Here is a 20,420-nt window from a genome sequence, read left to right as displayed (position 1 = left end):
CTAGGAAACGCATTTTCTACCATGCAGTCTGAAACCAGACTGCATATAACCTTAAATTTCCTGTTCCCAAGCTGCTGCTCAAATAAAACATTTCCAGCAAGCCGGAGGATGTAATATGCCAGTATGTATTGATATCAGCCAGACAAGCGGGAATAACCTTTCCTCCTAATGACATTGGTATAACACAATAGAAATGTTCTGTCAAAGGAAATGACCAACAGTATTTTAATAACTGACCTAAATGCAACTGAACCTTTTGTTTTTTAAATAACATTACACTACAGAACAAAAAAAAGAGCAAGAGGAAATCCATTGTCATTTGTGCAGCACAAAGCTAAAGGAGTGCTCTTTTCAAAGAATTCAAGAACATTTCATCAAAACAGTTTCTATTCTGTATTGCCTTAAAGCGACAGAAATTAGAATGAATGTTTTAACTGTAGGATCCTTACTAAACACCTCTCATTCAGCAACTAAAGTTTCAAAGTATAAACTGGTTATAAAATCAAATCACTTGAAGAACAATCAAACTACCCACCCCGGACATACATGAATTATAATGGATTCTCACTGATGAAAGAAGAAACATACAAGGGCTACACAAATTTTCTGAAACACAAGTTCTAATTTATATAAAATGTTTTTAGCTTTAAAATTATATTATTATAGGGCATGTTACTTGGCACTTGGCCACTACATTTCCACCCATTTTGTTAACTTTGCGGAAGGGCTGTACTTTTCACAAAATCTAAACTCATATATTTTAACACAAACACTACCAAATACAACGCCATGTTTATGTATAAGATTTCTTTTTATGTATCTTAGTGTAAGTTATTTGTCCTAAGTACTAGGTTCTTTCACCTGAAAATACTTTTAAACTTTACTGTAATCCAACTTCAACAGGATATCAAAATCAGTGGTATATTACTCTGTTTCAACCAGTACCTTCTTTAATCTTCCTTCTCTTTTTGAAATCAAAGATAAAGTAAGTGTCTACCTGTAAAATACACTGTTGAAATCTAAGGCAGAATTTGATTTGTCAAGTTTAATCCTTTTAGAGTGTCTACATTGCTACAATTTCAGAATCAGAGAGATTCTTCTGAGGACACACAATTGGTCACTCTAGTTAATGAGAGTAGTGTCCCTCTACCTGACCTTCTTCTCTAGAGGTAAAGGACCTTCTAAATAAGGTTTTATTTAGTGATGCAGTATTGTATTCACTATTAGACTTCGGAAATCAGCAAAATCTTAAACTTGGAGCAAAAAGAGTAGTAACCTGTATGCTTAATTTTCTGATTGTTTGCCTGAAGGCTGCATTTCAGCTCTAACCAATCCAGCTTTTTATGAGATTGTAGTTAAGAAGATTTAAAACATTAGAACAGAGATTCTGCTGTTTGTGTTTCATGGCTTCAAGTTCTGCTACAAAACTTAGATCTTGTGTAAGTATTAAAATATGATGTAATTTCAAGACTATGAGGTTTAGTTGTTACAACTGTAAAAAATCCAGGGAATAAGAACACAGACATATCACTGAAGCCAAGAAGGTATGAAAAACCCAAATACAGAAATAACAAGACATTTATGTATATACATGTTGCTATTGTTCCTCTGGCTTATATCAAAATCTTCTGCCTTGCTCACAGATCATTATCATTTTACCAAAATCACATGCATGCTGAAAAGAGGTGTTTTTTTTTTTTCCTGAATTAGCTATAAAATTGTGAATAAAATGCATTTTATAGAGAAAAAAATGATCACAGTGACTGGGGTATTGACAGACTACGTTACATAATTCATTCAATAAATCCTGTCTAATCTGAAATGAGATTTCTGCAGGCTTTCCATAGAGTTAATAAGAACAATCATTAATGCATTTAAAATAAAGAAATCCAGACTTGGATACAATCCCTTGCCCTGTTCGCGAATATATATCTTTAAATGAACTCTGCAGTGCAAATTTCCTAAGTTACTCAATAGTTAGCCAGTTAGACTCAAAGTGCCCCACTGTACAACAATATACCAGTGTGAATCAACACAAAATGCATCTGCAACTAGTTCTGCATTCATGCTGATCTCACATGATGGCCGACATGCACAACTCAGATTGGTTAGGACATCATTAATGTTATCATTTTTTCAGCATATCATTGAAGAACTTGCCTGTCATTTCTGAGCACACAGATGAAGATACAAATTAAAAATCTTCTAGTCACTGCTTGCATGTCTCTCCATGATCTCCACTAAAACTAGGAGCAACTGCATGCATCAGATCTTAATTTGAACCATTCAGTTTTTAATTTTAGCTTTATTTTTGGCTCTTCCATACTGCAACTTGTGTAATTTTTATTTTCTAAAAAGATCAACTGTTGTCTCATCTTAAGAGGTACAAAAGTTTTAGTAGCAGGTTTAGTAGCATCCAAAGATGACTGTATATTCTTGTGGACACAAAAGTCTGGTAATGTCATCTGTGACAACTGTGTAAACCCCATTTTTCTAGTTAGAGAATGAATGAATGAATGAATGAATGAATGAATGAATGAATGAATGAATGAATGAATGAATGAATGAAAAATGATCCACAGGAATGAACTCAAAACAGCCTACAGAAAAAGTAAGGGAATGAGAACTTTCATATGATGAGAGACCAGACTCCAGAAGCATCAGTGCCCACACGGTTGTAGCTACACAACATGTCATACCGAAAATGGTCAATAACTGTTTACCTATCCATAAGTAAGCAATTCAACGTAAGGAAGTAGAATGCTCCTTCATGGCAGAAGTCATCCTGGCTGATTTCTTTCATTATAGAACAAAGTTTCAGGACAAGGTCTTCAAGAAAACAGTTACCTAGACCTTAAAATGATTAACCAATAGCATGTACATTCGCTGATTTTGCCCTCTAGTTCATGTTGTGTAGCAATAGGAATGGAAAAATAGTATTAAATTATTATGCAGAGATTAATAGACTATATGCATCAAACAAACTGTGTCTACATTGGAGAAATCCAAGTGATTCAGGAGATCTGGTATTCTGCCAGATATTAAGTTAAACAATCTCAATCAAGGAGCACTGATTTTCACTAAGAAGTATAATCCTAGAGATTTTGTTGGGCTGCAAATTCAATTTCAGAATTCCCTGGCTCTTGATACTGTCTACTGACAGAAGTTGGCTGCGTAGTAAGTGAACAGTTTGACAGGGAAAGGTTTTTTGACATTCAGACATGACCAGAGTTGAGAAAATGCATTCACTTGAAGTTGGTATAAGAGGCGGAGTAGAGCTGTTAAAAGGCCACCCACAGCGTGTAATTTAAGTCATTTCAACTGTAACTCATTTAAATGAGTAGCAATGACACCAGCTGGATTTCCAAAAGAGACAAGGAAAATTTGCAGCCTGACACTATCAGTTCTAGTGGAATCTTACAGGTGAGGCAAGTGAAAAGCCCCCAACAAAGTAACTTCTCAGCCCTATTAGGAAAGACATGCAGAGTTTAGCTTTCCAAAGAGGCTGTACTATTCAACTTCTGGCAAAGAAACCACATTTAAATTTTGTTCTGGTACATTCTGTGCTTTGTATTCTCTCCTTTATCCTTCCAAAAAAGCTAATCAAGAACCTATGCAAACTACTCAGTGTCCATGATTAACTATTCTCCTTTTTTTTTTTTTACAATACAATGGACCTCATGTTCCATAAAGCTGCTAATTCATAGACTCTTTATTGCTTATTTCATAACTCAGAGCAATGTCTGCAGCAAACTATAATTCTACACTATCAGAAATGAAATACAGTAATAATTTCTAATTGATTTGAAGTTGTTTTTCTTTGAAATGTGTTTAAATATCCAGGTTGCCAGAATATCTTCCAGGAATGTGATTTTAAAGGAGACAGATTGCAACTGTTTTTCCTGGCTATACTACAGGAAATAACAGTAAGATCTTATTTTAAGTTAGTGTACTTCTATATTTCTAAGCAAGAAACTAACTTTCATGAAAAAATGTCAGTAAACAAAACCTCCCAAGCCCGTAACAGTGGTAATACATTTCTATAGCATCTTTCATCCAGAATTATCGTAAAGAATAATGTTAAGTACAGATTTGCATTTTGTTTATATCACTGCACACCACATGCACACAATTTGCATCCTACTGGGGCTTAAAATTAGTAGCAATACAAGTTTTTACCTGTAATGAGAAAGATCAGTGTAATATTAGCACCTACGCTCTGCATAGATACAGAGGGGATACTGGTCCAGTGATTACAGCATTAGCCTAGAAACTGGCATATATGATTTCAGTCCCCACTTGGCTCTACTCATCATAGGCCACCACAGGGAAATTGCTCACAAAAAAAGGCACAGGATAATTATCTACCATATGCTCACATCTTTCTATCAACAGATATTTTTCACAGTATTTGCAGGGCTGGAGTGTTATAACAACTTCAAAGGCTTCAGTTTCTTAGCAGCCAGCCCCTAAACATCCTACAGGCTGCAGCTTGAAATCAGTCACTGTAAACCTACATGCCGTCTACTTGTCATCTTGTTTTCACAGGTTCTTCATATCCCTCTCCCCCAAGGCACCACTGGAACAACTTTCTGGAGTGATCTTTGAAATTATCATTTTTGGGCCCAAGCAAACATCAAAATTTAACATTTCATAAAAACAGTTCAACTCTGGAGCACTTCTGTCATTGCAAATACAACCAAAGAATTTACAAAGACCTTCTGTGCTCTGCTGCTGTGAATACCAGATAAAAACATTTGCATAAAGCAAAACTTGGGGTTGTCAGTATTTATTTTAATTTTTTTTCAGCAAGAGGTTGTGAAAACTGGATACAGAAATGAGAATAGCTTATAAACACTTAGTTGACACATCACATATACCTGAGGGCCTTTACTTAGCAAGAAAATACAGAGCAGGAAAACAACATAATAAGAAATTAATTCTGCTATCAGAAAAGCATCTTACATCATGTATGAAATTATCTCCCTTTTTTTCTTCCACTGGCTACACAGTGTGATTCTTGATAAATTATCCAATACGCAAAGCAGCTTCATAACAGATCCCAGCAAATCTGACACACGGAGAACACTTTTCTGCATTCACCTAGAACAAATGCAAAACTGCCCCTCAAGTACCATTCACCAAAAAAAGGAGTAAACTCAGCTTCCAAAGGTTACTACAAATTTTTTCTATTTCCTGCTGAAGAAGCAGTGAAGAGACAGCTGATGTTGGAAAGGGTACTCAGGAAATCCAGGATCTGTGTAGCTGAGACCATGAGAATATTTTTATGTTGCACACTCTTCCTGGAAGAGTCTGTCTGTTTCTCCCACAGAGCTCTCTTATAAGATAATCAGACCCTTAAAAGCTACAACTGCCTACTATCTAAATAATCTCCTAAAGACTTGGCATGCATAGGCATTTCTTGTCCTACCTTGCTAAGGAATTAGAGCAAGTTTTGTTTCTTTCCTGACATCTCAGCACACCTCTCTCAGAAAGCACAAGATCCTTTTACCTGCTCCAAAAAGGAATTTCTTAATTCCCTCAGCACATATTAAATTCTGGGTTAGTGAATCCATTGCACTAATCATTAGCTCCTCCACATGAGCACACTGCACTTTTTTCCCCTGGGAGTTGGCTACCAGAGGTGTACATATTTAACTAGACATGGCACGTAAAAGGAACAAAGCAAGAAGACAAGAAAAATTTCACCACAAGACATAGGCACATGCATCTTTTACCTAAAGACTCATTTACCATACCTTGGTGGCAGTGTGAACAAGCTTCAACTCCTCAGACCCTCACTGCACCAGAGAACAGACCACTGTTAATAATTCACCTCAAGAGTCCCTTTCAAATAGCAAGTCTTTCACTCTTACCAGCTCTTGTGGTTTTTTTCCTTTCCCGTCAACACAAGTAATTTTAGCTACAGCAAAAAGGCAGAACCTTCACAGCTAATGCTTTGGATAGCATCCACTAACATCCCTTCAGCATTTATGGTTGAGTGGCACATGCAGAACTGTTTTCTTCTAACCATTTTTCCCCTTCCAAAATCCCATAAATTAAAATCAATGTATAACATGGTGGATCTCACTGTCATGAAAGCAGTATTGCCATCTTTATTTTCACAACTGTACTACTAGAGGGTTTATAAGACTTAGAAAATACAGTTCCTAAAGAAAACACCTACAAAATACCATTGTGTAAATCTCGTAAGATATTGGAAATCAAAATTATTTCTCTACGACACCAGAAAACTTATTGTAAATTAGTTATCTCTTCTCAAAAAAACAGCATGAAAACATTCATTTGGTTCCTTTATGAAAGTAAAAGCTGCATATCTGGAAGATGGGCAGAGTTCATGTAAAACTGTGTGAACACTTATACTGCAAACAAAAGACTCAAGATGCTGACTAAATTTGAATTGTATTTCTGTAGTTATCTCTAAAAAGAAACAGATATGCCTGAGGAACTGAAATAGAAGATAGCAAGGAAACACAGACGTAAAAGAATGTCAAGAATGAGTAAAACAAAGACAGATTTTGAAACAAATGTAAGCTGAAACTTAGACTTATAAAAAGGAAAGAAAATGTATCTTCAGCCCTCCTCCATTTGGGGAAATGAATAGAGCTTTTGAAAATCAGCCTGAGTGCAAAAGACATTTATTTCTTTGCCCGAAACATATCTTCTGAAGGAAAGAACCTTCAGGATATCCAACTTAAACTAATTTCATTGGAGAAAAGTGCAATTATAAACCATAACAGAATTCACAACCCAGAATTAAATCAAATACAAAACTGCATTATTAGACAGAATGACCATTTCTAACTGTCCTTCTGTAATCAGTTAATTCAAATTTTTTTTCTACTTGAATATTCATAAGCAATGACCAACTTCTTCTACAGAAAAATGAATTATAATAGCACATCAACATGAATTCAATGAGCATACTATACGGAATTTGAATGTATTCTCAATTCAAGAAGACTGTTCTAGAGTCAGTCTTTTCTCTCAAAAAAACTGCCACGCCTACCTAAGCCCCTTGTAAACGTGTTTCTAAAAATCTAACAAGCTGTTGCCTTCAAGACATGCTATTTCTTACTGTTTCTAGTTATTGTAAGGAAGCAGTAGTATATTGTCACAGTAACACCACACATAAGGGCCAGAATCCTTCCATTTTCCACTAGTTTTTCTGGTAATACTTTTTTCATAATTTTTAACAAAACACTGCTCAAGTAAAGTATGATTATATATTAATAAACTGAAACAATAAATAGTCAGAAGTACATTACCAGTTTGTTGGTTTTCATTAAAGAATTACAAATGCCAGCACATTATCATTGTACTAACATACTTCCACCTAAAAGATGTTTTGCTTTCATATGTCTGACTTGGGATATCTATACATTTGGTATGGACTATGGCTCAAAAATGAATGATTTTCTGGAATTCATTATACCACCCTTACCACAAGCAAGGATTGTATTTCCTGCAAAGGAAACACATGCAAGCCTAAACATCTTTTTCAGCATTTTACATTAAGATTTAAGCATCCTGTTATTCTGGTCCAAATTTCTGGCCCATCTAGATCTATGACCATGAAAAATATGGTCAAACAAATGACAAATGAAAAATATTTTTTCCTACAACAATGCTATGAATGGAAAACCATAAAATGTTTTCTCCCCTTATTTTACTAGTGCACAGAGATGATGTCCTTCATCACATGCACTTTAGATAGTATGGCAGAAAAACATTTTCTCCCACTTTGCCATCCTTCAGTCCATGCACATTCCTAATTCTCTCCAAAAACTTTCCAGGATTAAAATGCTCTATTTTAAAAGCTAATATTCTGGATTTTTCATATTCTAGGGAGAGATTATCAGAGATGCTTGTGCCAAAATATTGAAGGAAATGTTCCCTCTGCATCCCTTTACAAAACTAACGAAACGAATTTTGCTTTCTAGACCAGCAAGACTTGAGCAAGAAAGGCAAAAATTTGTAGCTTAACAGGTATTTTGTTCCCTTGAAATTAAAGAAGTATTATCAAACTATAGATTTTCTTTTTTTCCATTTCTGGATTCACTAGTTGAAAAGTCCAGCCAAAATGCTGCAATTAAGTACAGCACAACGTTTAACCCCAGCATATTTTCTTCTGCTTACACTTGAGACAGAAAGCCATGTTTTATACACTGTGCTAGAAAACGCTGAAGTTTGGCAAAAAGAAAGTCAGGTAAATATATGCAATGATTTTACATGAAAAAAAATGACAAAGTAATTTTACATATATACAATTTAATTAAATTGTACATTTTCTAACTGTCATTAGAAAATGACAATGTGGCTAACCATCTCTCAGCCTTATAAATATTAGCAACTCTAGACAAAAAGGACAAAAATGAAAGGCTGCAAGAGATATGAAAAACACTAAAACAAGGAGAAGAAGGACTACTTTCCCAGTGTAGAAAAGTCTTGATGGACTCAAAGATTGGAAGACAACAGGAAAACCTTTCTTTCTGTCATCCTCTCGAATTCCTTCTGCTGGACTGTATAGCCATCATCACATCTACACAAATAATCCTAACACTTGCTCTCAGCACTGTGTTACTTCTCAGAAGGACCTCCTGAATGCTGGCCTCACACAGGCTGCAGTCAAGCTGGCCAGGCTATGCCAGGAGAGGATCCCCAGCCAGAATCCTCTTTTGGGGATTTCTGATTCTTAACCTAGTACTTATTCAACTTGGCACAAACTGAACCAGATCGTCTCCAACAGACCCTCCCAACCCTAACTATTCTGTGATTTTGTGATTCCCTGAGGAACAGTGTGGAGCTCAGAAACCAGATCAAAATATATTCAAAATTACATTCTTTCAGATATGGCTTTAAAAGGAATGCTGCACTGGCATATCTCTGTTGTTCAAAAATGTGGACAAAAACGTGTAAGTGCCAACAATACCAGTCAAAAAATTCTTGGGAAAGTTCCTGAATAACTTACTTCTCTGATGGTATAAAATGTGTTTTTTTTTCCACTGCCTATTAATACCAGACAAACTTCAGCAAGGCTGCAGTGACTATATGCATATATACATACATACATACATACATACATATATATACACACACACAGACACACACATACCTGCATTCCCATATATACAAATAGGTAGGATCAATAGAGCGGGACAGAAACAAAAAAATTTCAGAATTAATGTTTATTTCAGAAAATTAAATGTTAAATAACATGGGATTATAAATAATCAAAACACATATTGACATATAAAGTCAAGACATGGCTGAAAAATGAACACAATAAATGGGAATATGAAGCAGTTCTAAACAAGAGAAAAAAACTTCTAATAAATTGAAGGATGGAATTCTGCATTGTGTTTCACTTAAATTCCCCAAGTTCAACTGAAGCCAAAGTAATTTAAGGCTTTCAATATAAGAGCAACAGGTTAGAGGATCCAAGAATGAAATCTGCTGTTGCCATTTGAAATAGAGCACACAGAAGAGCTAAATAGGTTAAACTTACCCATGCATTTCTCCAACAAGCAGAACCCACTTCTGTTGGCTTTATATTTTAAAATCACACTCCAAAAACCATTGAGCTCATTGCCCTTATGTGGAGTGCTCACATTAGAACGCATAACATCTGAATCCTTGCTAACAATACAACTGACAGACTTTTTAGAACAAAATAGTTCAAAAAGCATTAGTTAATATAAGGGGTGTTTGAGCTTTTTTGGAGTTACTGTGAGCAAGGGGACAACTGACACTGTTAAATACATGTCTCATGTACCTGAGCAAATAAAGAACAATTAATGAAAGAGGGGTATATTTAAAGAGTCTCCTCGCTATCCATTAAAAGCTAACTCAGCAACCAACAGAAATAATGATTAAGACTTTGAACAGAGACACAGAAAAAAAATACAACTTTCACCATAGTCCTCATATAGTCCAGTGAGTCTAATAAGCACAAATACAAGAACTTAAACATTGGTCTACACAAGATATAGAGTGTGACAGCCAATACACTAGAGTAGCACAATGAACTGAATTAACTCCACAGTGACTGGAATCTATACTCAGTGTCAACAATTACATGAGGGAAAATAGTCCTCTCAGTGCTAGGTATGGGCATGATAACTGCAACAGCCTATTCTCTGAAGGTCTGTGATGACAGTATCTTCCTCCTGTGCAAATGCAGCACTGAGTATTGCCACATGGAATATGCTATACACTTAGCCCACACGGACATATTCAGCACTTAGTAGGCTTCAGGAAACGCTCATGTACTCTTGCTTCCGTTCTCACTAAGGCTACTGAAGTTTTCTTGATAGCAGTGGGTAGACAGAATAACTCTGGGGAGACTAGCTGGAGACCTGAAGTAGAATACTAAGACACCCATTTCCTTGAACTGACAGTTACCATGCTTATACTTCTGTTGTATCCTCTTTGCCAAACAGAAGATAATTCAAAATCATTGAGAAAATGGGGTTAACATTTTAAATAAGCACTTCAGCTATTAACTGGCTCACATTAACAATCAACTAGGCTAACATTACAAACAATTCTTGTTACTCAAACCGGCGTCATTGTAATGAGCTTCAAATTAATCTCATCCATACACAATCACTAATCTGGTTGTGTGCCAACTGAATTTTTAATCAGAACGGAGTGAATCATAGGTTGTTTTTAAAATACATTTCTAATACTTGTCAACCAGAATGAATAAACACTAGAGCAGGAAAGAACTTTTCTATTTACATTCTGAGAAGCTGATTTTATTTATGTATACTATACATGCAAGTATCAAACGCATTTGAGAGGAAAACATTCTTAATGAAATAAAATGTAAAAATGTTTCCTTTTAATAACTCTATGAACATGAACAGCACCACTAACCTAAAGAATTTAGCCCCCTGACTGTAATTAAAACTGTATGACAAACCAAAAGGACCACTTACCCCACCACTGAAGTGCTCTACAATGCTGACATCATCAGCAAGATCAGCATGCACACGGTTAGACCCTGCGACCAGCAGAGTAACCACTACTGGTAAGACATGCAATGAAGCACATACTTTGCAGTGCTGAACTTGAGACTCAAGCTCAGTTTCAAATCCAATTGACGTTAATGTTTGTGCAAGACACAAAAGCAAAACTAAATTTAAATGAGCATTTTAAACTTGATTCTGCAATTGCAGTATCAATTCAAGAAACATTAGCCCTGCCTATAAAAGAAAGTGCTCAACACATCGCTCTACTGCTGAAATACTGGCCTAATGATTAAGGATTACTCCGGGGGAAAAAAAAACAAAACATGAACTATTCCTCTACAGCATTCACTTTTTAAAATGCAGTATTCCTGGAATCTTGCTTTAGCTGTTTGGCTAACAGCTGCTTAACTGAACACCTATTACCATGCTCAGATGAACATCTAACTGGAAGGTCTGCCCATGGCCATGAAAACTGAAGAATGACTAAAATTATCTGCAACACAGCCATTCAAATATCTTCAGGGAAGTCACCTGACAACCTCTATTAGAGCCACATGAGCTTGTGGAATCTGGAGTACCTGGTTCTCCTTTCAAGTTAAGCATAATGCCTGACTCAAAGCCATCTAACAACATATGATGACTTCTTGGAAAACAAGATGCTCAGACAGATGAGAGCAGTGCATGCAGGCTCAATGTCAGAATTCCCACAGATGCAATGGCACATACTACTTACTTAGAGACTGTGCTCCTCACTGAATAACATCTACATGTTTTTGTGCATGGCAGATTCTGTTTTAAATGCCAGGAACTGTTTATCAGAAGTACTTGAAGACTGCTCAAGATTAAGAGCAATAAATTATGGTCAATGTGCTAATCTGTATTTTACTTCTAGTCAGTAGATAGCTATGTTAACATATTTAAGAATTCTGCTAATATCTTAGAATTCAATTAAAATTATCTTCATTAAACAGCTGTCACATTTGTGGAAAAAAAAGGGAGCTATTCAAAGACTTAGCATAAAAAGCTAATTATTGCTAATGAAACATTCTGAAGAAAAAAATCTTATGTTAGATTAAACAGTGAATGCAAAACTAAAGGTACACTATGTAGACCACAGCTGCAAGGTGGAAATAACATGCTCTGTTACCATCAGGACAAACTGAGGGTTACATTTACATAGTGAACGCTTCAGTAAGGCATAATGACCAAAGGAACATTGCTGGCTTGCAGATTTCTTCTTCGGTTTGTTCTAATTACTTTCAGATAGACTGGTTAATATCTCATTATGCATCAAGAAGCAAATGGCTCTTCCAAGTTGCTTTCCAGCAAAAAAGGCAAGAAGTTTGTTCATAGGCAGGAGGAAAGCAACACTCCCAAAAGAAGCATCATTAATGAACAATGGAAGAACAAAAGAAAAATAAGGAAGTTTTTATCTTCGCACGTTTTCCTGTAGATCACAACTGTTTGTGACTTCTTTTCACATGAAAAATATGGCACTGTACCACTCTCAGCAAGCTTTTCCATCTGAACAGCATTTCTGCAAGATGTCCCAAATGATTTTATATCTCATTTGCAATTTGTTATTAATTTCTGTTTTCCAGTACATTAAAAGGTGCTTCTCTTCTTTTAATATCAACTATAAAAAGAAGTTGCTAATATGAACACTTCTGAGGAGGTTGTAAGATTGTGAAACAAATGAGAAAAAGAGGAAAATAGAATTAGTAAATAAAGGAATGTGAAAACAAATATAGAATTGCCATAGAAAGAAAAACCTTTTCTATAAACTAGCATAATGAAATAGCTGTTCATCAGCATCATGCCTCCCACCCAAAGGAGTTTGTGAGCTTAACAGCAAAGTGACGAGGAGAAGAAAATAAATATGACATTCACCTTTTAAAAGTTCTATTAGGTATGCTAAAAATAATCATTAAAACAAATTCTTCTGATTTTAGTATATAACTTAGTATGAAGTGAAAAGTAAAACCAAAACCTAACACTAGTCATGTCATGCATCAAGGCATGTTCAACCTCCATCATGACACCCACATACCACAGCACAACAGACACCAGCTTCTTTTGGGGAGCTCTGGAGATGTGCTCATAAAGCAGAAGAGGAGCTGCAGGTGAGGGCTCTGCACGGTCATATTAGTAACTACTATTAAGTTTTGAGAGGGAGAAGTATTGTAAAAGCATAAGCACTGATAGCTTCTCCAAACAAGGCTTTACTACTTGAGGTAGTGAACTGTGACTAGTGAACAAAATGCTTGGTTTCAGGTTGTGGTGTTCTTCTTCTGTAGTAATAAGGCTGTATCAAAGTATTTTCTCATTTATTTTTGTTCCTCCCACCTTTTAGAAGGTAATTTCTTTGTCTAGATAACCCTAACACATATGAGAAGATAGCTTTCTTTGATGCAGTGGTTCCTGCAACATTAATTAGATATACCTTTCCTTAGCAGAAAACAAAAATCAACAATGTGACACCAAATTACACTACTTCATTTTCGAGATAAATGCTTTTAAAGACACAATTTATCAACTTTTTTTCTGAGACAAATCCTTTAAGATGGTCACATTTAAATAAACATATTTTTACAGATATTTGAAGTAACTATTATAAAGGTAATATTGTCTTGATTAAAATGTTTTAAACTTTGTCTCTCTCCTCATTTATAGTTTCAAATTTAAATCACCTTAGAAAGCAATGTATTTACACACAAAATACCAGTGAGATAAAAGAGGTGTTTCTTTTTTATTTCGCATTGTTATAAAATTCCTGTTGCTGAAGCTATTCTAAAAAAGCCAAGTATCTCTGCAAGGTGTAATGTTCTCAGACAGTAAAGTACTTACATGCAAGGCAGAAGGATCTGGCAAAAATTCAGCATCCTCTCCAAAGATAAAATCTGGTGGCAGGTCAGGATAGTGAGCATTAAAAATAATATCCCCTGAAAAGCAGTAAACGAAACCATTGTTTGCACTTTTATATATGTGCTTAAAAACAAAAAAATAAAATAATCACATAAAACACACATTTTTTAACATAGAATTTGACAGCTACATTACATATATTTCATGTATATATCCATATAATTTTTACAAAAATTCACGTGCAAGATAAGCATCAGATATTTTAGGGGATGAAGACAAATTCCTGAGGCACAGCTTCTTCCTCCTCTGCAAGCAATGAAACATGAAATACATTATTGCTTTGTATCTCAAATGGCAATTCAAACACTATTGAGGGTTGCCTCAAAAAAACCCTGAGTTAGAAAAGTGATCTTGTTTTAATAAAGAGTACCCTATTTAGGTGGCTGTGTTTTGTCTATTAAAAGTCAATTGCAAACTTACTAAGATCATGACTTTCAAAAAACCAGAGCTTTTAAAAATTAGTAGCACTTACTCCCTCTCTTCTCCTTATCACCGCCAACTCTTAGAAGGAAGAATACACAGTTCAATAGGAACTATTCCAACTACCCAAATTCTGGCCAAGAGAAAAGCAGTATTGCACATTTAAACGGAGAGACGAAAATTAACTGAAAATATAAGACTTCATCACAGCTTGGCACTGAGTTCTCTCATCTTGCCAGTGTCACAAGATAGGCAATTAAAAGCAATTTGGGTTCTAGTATTTCACTAGTACACATACTTCAGAGTTCATACAGATCAAGAGGTAGTCATATGCATCTGAGCTTTCAAAAAAACCCACCCACTAATCAAGGAAAAAAATTTAAAAATAAAAATAAGTGTTTCTAGCCTTACTTGTCTACCTCCCCATCATTCTTTATGATAATACGAAAAAATAACTGAGTTTTTGCATAAAACAGATTTATGATGTACGAGACATTATTAAAAAAGACTGTTTACTACATATTATGACTAATTTAAAATCCATACAGCAAAGAAAAACCAGCATGGTAATCCTTACAAACAATTCTGTTCAGAGAAAGTTATACCACTTTTTATATCTTAAGAAACTGTGAATGCAGAACTGGAAAAAAGCATTAGATGAACAAATCCTGCAAAGCCACATTGCTAGCTCAATGATGACACCATCTCAAGGCATTTAGCATGACAGTTTTAATTGCGAATATTCTGTAAACTTATCTTGGCCTTGCCTGAAAGCAAGGATGCCATGAAGATTAATTGCAGAGGATGAAGGCTCATGGCTAAGAAGCCACTGACCAGTGTGGGTTAGGTATTCTCTACAGTATGGCCCCAAATAACAAACTCACTGATCATGTGATGAGCAGAGCAGTGTGGGTTTCTTCTGTGTGCACTCCTACCTTCTTTTCAGAGCTGTCAGGAGCACATGTAAGTATAGGGCGCAGAAAATAGCAGAGGTCTGCCAATTAAAATTCCCAACACACTCAAAATAGAAATAAAACCTTTAATTCCATTTAAATTTTATTTACAAGAACAAACCGGGCAGTCCTGGAGGAAAAGGCATAAAATTGCAACAGGAAATGCATCTATATTAAGTAAGGAAAAATAATTACTAGATTGCTTAAACTGTAATACAGCACTGAAGAATTAAAAAAAGTTGATGTTTACTAGATTGGGCAGTTCCAACACTATCACAACACTTTCCTTGATATTTATTACAATTAAAATGTCATGCATGGCTCCTTTCAACAACCTCATCAAATTCTGCATAAAAAGCAGTGAACTTGAGGTTATAGACTGAAGGAGATTAACCTTAATACATTCTTTGACTGAGTTTTGAAAGAGGCATGTTATGAATAAATCAGAACACAACACAATGATAAAGCTAGGCCCATGACTTAGGCAGCACAATGCTACTCCAAAGGAAAGGACTGTACCTGTGCCTCTGCTGTGCTCCTGTGTGATACTAAGTAACTCATTTAGCAAACACTTCATACTTCAGGTGCTAGCTATATGCTTCTCATTCTCTGTATTCTTGCTTTAACAGAGTTGGTGAAACAAAGTAGATAGATATATCTACAGCTCAGCTCATTTAGGAGCTGCACTCCAACTACACACATACTAAAAAAAGCTGCTTAGAATAAAAGAAGGATCAAAATAACAGCATATTTTTGATGTTACACCTCCACATTTGATAAGTGAAAAACTATTACAGAATCCTACATCACGAGGCAGCTACAAGACTCTGCTTGAGTAGTGAGATTGGCAATAATCCGTATCCACCTCTACGACCTGCACAGTAAGGCGTGAACCTCAGGAATGCTGTGGCAGTAGGTGCAACATGATGTTCAAGTAGGTAAAAACCCTTTCCTTTCACAGTGTGAACTCACAGCAGCTCCCAGAACACCATTATATACAGTGCTCAATATAAGAGTAAAGTTAGCATTATTAACACTTACTATGTTTAACAAGTGATAAAGTGATAAACAAGTGCAAAGTGAACAATTTGGGGTTCAGGTCAGCTGCATATGCCACACAGTGGTTCATGCTGGGGGATCAAGGACTTGTGGAGATGGTACCCTCTTCTGACCACTCAGCTGTGATGTGTAGTCAAACCAATATCAGGTACATTATATCACAGCTGGACAAACCAATCCATTACCAATCTCACATGCTCGTATTTTTTCTTTACCACCTTCTGTCAGACCCCTTCTTTCACTAAATATCAGTGGCATTATGAGTCCTTATCCACAGTGAATGACCAACTATGCAGATATTTGGATTTTAAAAGTGTTTATGACCTACTGATACCAAGGAGCTATTCGGGTACAATGGACAGAATCCACTGTAAAAATTAACATTGTGATACTTGATTTTCTGTAACTCATAATTATTTATAATTGCTAAAATTGCTTCTACTTGTCCAGGGTAAACACGCCTCAAATCGAAATTCCCAAGTCTTTTCAATAAAAGTCACTTTGAGACCAAACATATCAATATTAATGCCAATGTGTATATCAAGATTATTTTTCCTACAGTGAATTCAATTTCTAAAAGAACACATGTTATATAGGTTCTCTAGGCTTCCGAATATATAAAAGTAGTACTTCAGTGCCTGTTAATTACACATTCACAAAACGCTATTGCTAAGACCATTTTACGAACTATTCAAACTATTTTACAACCCTATGGAAACTAAAAATGATGCTGTTGTTCTCATGCTCTAATTAAACAGAAATGTATAATTTATGCCCTCCTTCCTATAGTACCATTGGGGATTGGGTGTCCCTCCTTTTGGTCCTTCTCACCTGTGGAATCTTTGCCCATTACTTGAGGGGAAACCTTATTGCTGGTATTGGTTGGGTGCTTGAGAAACACAGGGAGTTTGGCTGGGCCCAGGGAGGAAGGGGGGCAGGGGAGGGCAGGGGCAGCTGAGGGCTAGCTAGTTTCTTGGGTTTCGGGGCAGGACACACTCTTGGAGTGTTGTGGCTTAGAGAAGGAAATTCGCCATAACCCAGAAGATGTTTCTTTTGCTTCTTCTTCTTCATCTGTGGGCCCCTCACACCACCTGCCCTGCCAGGATGTGTGGCAGTGCCAGCCACCGCCGTGGAGCTGCTGATACACTTCACCGGCCCAGGATCTCAGCTCATCCCTGCTGTTCCAGCTGAGTGTTCCTCAGAGCCCTGCAGGAGCACCGGGATTGCCCACCCGAGGGGGTTTGTGAAGCAAAGCCTCTCCTCCATCCTTTCCTGTCTTGGCCAAGAAGGCTGTCATGGGGTCCCTGGTTCTGTTTTTTTTTGCTAATGCTGTAATTATTGTTGTTTGTTTGTTTGCCTTGTTCTACATACTGGTAAAGAACTGTTATTCCTATCCCCAGATCTCTGCCTGAGAGCCCCTTGATTTCAAAATTATAATAATTTGAAGAGAAAAATTTTACATTTTTTCATTCCAAGGGAGGCTCCTGCCCTCCCTACCAGACACCTGTCTTCCAAACCAGGACAGCCCTCCTTCCTACAGTACCGTAGGTTTTTAGCTAAATGTAAACCCCAGTTTATTCTGCTACAATCAAACTCCACACAGGGTGACTGACAATTTAATAGAAACAAAGTACAGAACAAAATGTTATTTCCACTTCATTGTTAAAAGTTAGAAAAGAACAGTGATTTTCTATCATCAGTGGCTTTCATTCTGAAAGTTAAAGACAACATCTTACTATTAAATATTTGACATTACTTTTATGTAATTATTAAAATAATTACATAAATATTAATATTTGACATAACAACTTTGTTGTGTATTTAAAAATACATAAATTAATAATTAAAATATTAATATTTGACATAACAACTTTTTTATATATTTAAAAATGAAAAGAATATTCCCTCAGTAAAATCTTATTCTATTAAGTCTCACTTCTGGCATCAATCCAGATGTTCAGCTAGTTCCTCAAACAAAAGAAAAAAACACTTCTTTTTGACTGTATCAGCTATCTATACACATCATCCCCAATCTCTCCAATGTTCCTGCTCTGTGCTCCCCTCTTCCATACAGTTTCACTTATGTCTTGCTTAATTTACATACTAGAACAGAAAAGGTAACAACTTTGACTCTATAAGGTTTAGGCACCATTGAAAGCATTTACTCTATTTGCAGCTATAAGCATGAGCTATTTTCCTAAGTTACAGCAGCAAAAACACACAGTAACAAATCAGACTACATATTAAGAGAATCCATCCTAAAGCTGAGTTTTGTTCTTGTTAAATATCAAAGCCCAGAAAATTTAAAACTACAGTTAACAGTCTGCTTGGCAGAACTTTTTTTACATTTATGTGCAAATAAAAAATGTTTCATTGCATTCAAATAAAAGGTATTTAAACAATCACAACAGCCAATGCAAATCTGGTTTTATACATAAAACCATACATAAAATATTAACACTAGCCTCTGCAGTAAGTTTACATAATATAAGGTGTTAAATGTTTTGAATCACAAGTTAACAGTTTACTTTGACCTACAAGAAATAGCCACTTTTATAACATAATATTATATATTTAATGCTTACATGATATTATCTGTGGCTCATCCTCTTCAAATATAATGGTGCTGGAGTAAATTAAAGTAAAACTAAGTTAGACTTTTAACCAATAAAGTCATACGCAAAATTAGTGTGCTTAGTTACCATTTTAAATTTGGAGGAAAAAAAAAACAATGAAAAAAAACAATATAGTCCTGCATTCTCTGCTCTTCTCACTCAAATGACACAAATACCCTTTTCCTTGTGTCTCCAGCACAAGTTTCTAGTTTTGCATATGTTTCAACTCTGTTTGTCCTTATTCCCTTGATGGAAGGCCAACTGTGTGGCACTCCACAGTGTTACTGACTATTCAAGCGTAAGAGCAAGGCAAGCAAAACCTTCACACTCAGACTATACTTACCTCATTGCTGTAGACACATCAGCCAGTAATTAGTCTGATGGAATTATATTTCCAATTACCAAAAAATATTTCTTTCTCTTCCTTTCTCCTCAGGCAAACAGTATTAAATGTTGAAACATTTTAACTTCACAGAACTTCAAAAGAAAAGTTAATTTGCTCCTCACAGGCAAAAAGATATAAATAGGAACACTTAAATTTATATATTTTTTTAAAACCCACATGGGCTGCTCTTTTCTCATCTATCAAAATACATAAGCAAATCTAACAGACGAATAACAACTGACTACAAGCAACACAGGTGTTTCCCAACAAGAAACTGAGAAATTTCTAAAATGTCTACAATCACTTCCCACTGGCCTATCCAATTTTTCTTCTCCTAGTAACTTCATTTTTGGGGTATTTTTCTTCTTTTTTAAACCATACTATAAATTTGTAGTACTGAAAAATGTTATACTAGGGAGTACCACTGCATTAACATCCCTGTTTAATCAACAGCAGCATAATTAGGAAGCAGCCCACCAGTTAACTCTACTTTTGAAAGGATATCTATATGCTTCTGTTTCTTCAGACACCAAGAATTTTTAAGTCAGCACTAAGTATGTAGAATAAACGTGTGGCCACTGCAACCTAGAATAATATCAATTTGAATGCAATTTGCTATGCAGTAGATCAACCCATTTGGTTTTCAAGAAATCCAAATGCAACTTGATCATGAAATGCATCCATAGATAATAAGGCAATTGCTGAAGCAAGAGACCAAACTATGTGCAGAATCAGTTCTGGGAAAATACAGTAAGTGCTCTTGTTGAGTATTAAAAAGGAAAATCCAGAATTATATTATTCATCAATTCAAAATTCTAACCTGTCTCTTCTAGTAGCCATGTGTCTTGGTTTGAAAGACAGGTGTCTGCTAGGGAAAACAGTGAATGGAAATGAAAAATGTAGTGAATTAAAATTAATAATGTAGACCCCCCTCCCTCTGAATTATTATAATTTTGAAATCAAGGGGCTCTCAGGCAGAGATCTGGGGATAGGAATAACAGTTCTTTACCAGTATGTAGAACAAGGCAAACAAACAATAATAACTACAGCGTTAACAACAGAACAG

General features: G+C 35.7%; 1 protein-coding gene across 3 annotated transcripts in view; it reads right to left on the bottom strand.

Annotated features, from left to right (window-relative positions):
• Positions 1-20,420, bottom strand: part of BABAM2 (BRISC and BRCA1 A complex member 2) — a 178,190-nt gene that overhangs the window by 127,429 nt on the left and 30,341 nt on the right. For all 3 annotated transcript variants that reach the window (XM_015620717.1, XM_015620719.1, XM_015620718.3), the window contains exon 4: positions 13,845-13,939. In XM_015620717.1, coding sequence (XP_015476203.1) covers positions 13,845-13,939 — 95 coding nt within the window. The remainder of the gene's footprint in view (positions 1-13,844; positions 13,940-20,420) is intronic.

The sequence above is a fragment of the Parus major genome, chromosome 3, assembly GCF_001522545.3.
Source record: "Parus major isolate Abel chromosome 3, Parus_major1.1, whole genome shotgun sequence".
Lineage (NCBI taxonomy): Eukaryota > Metazoa > Chordata > Aves > Passeriformes > Paridae > Parus > Parus major.
This window is presented reverse-complemented; position numbering and strand designations above follow the sequence as displayed.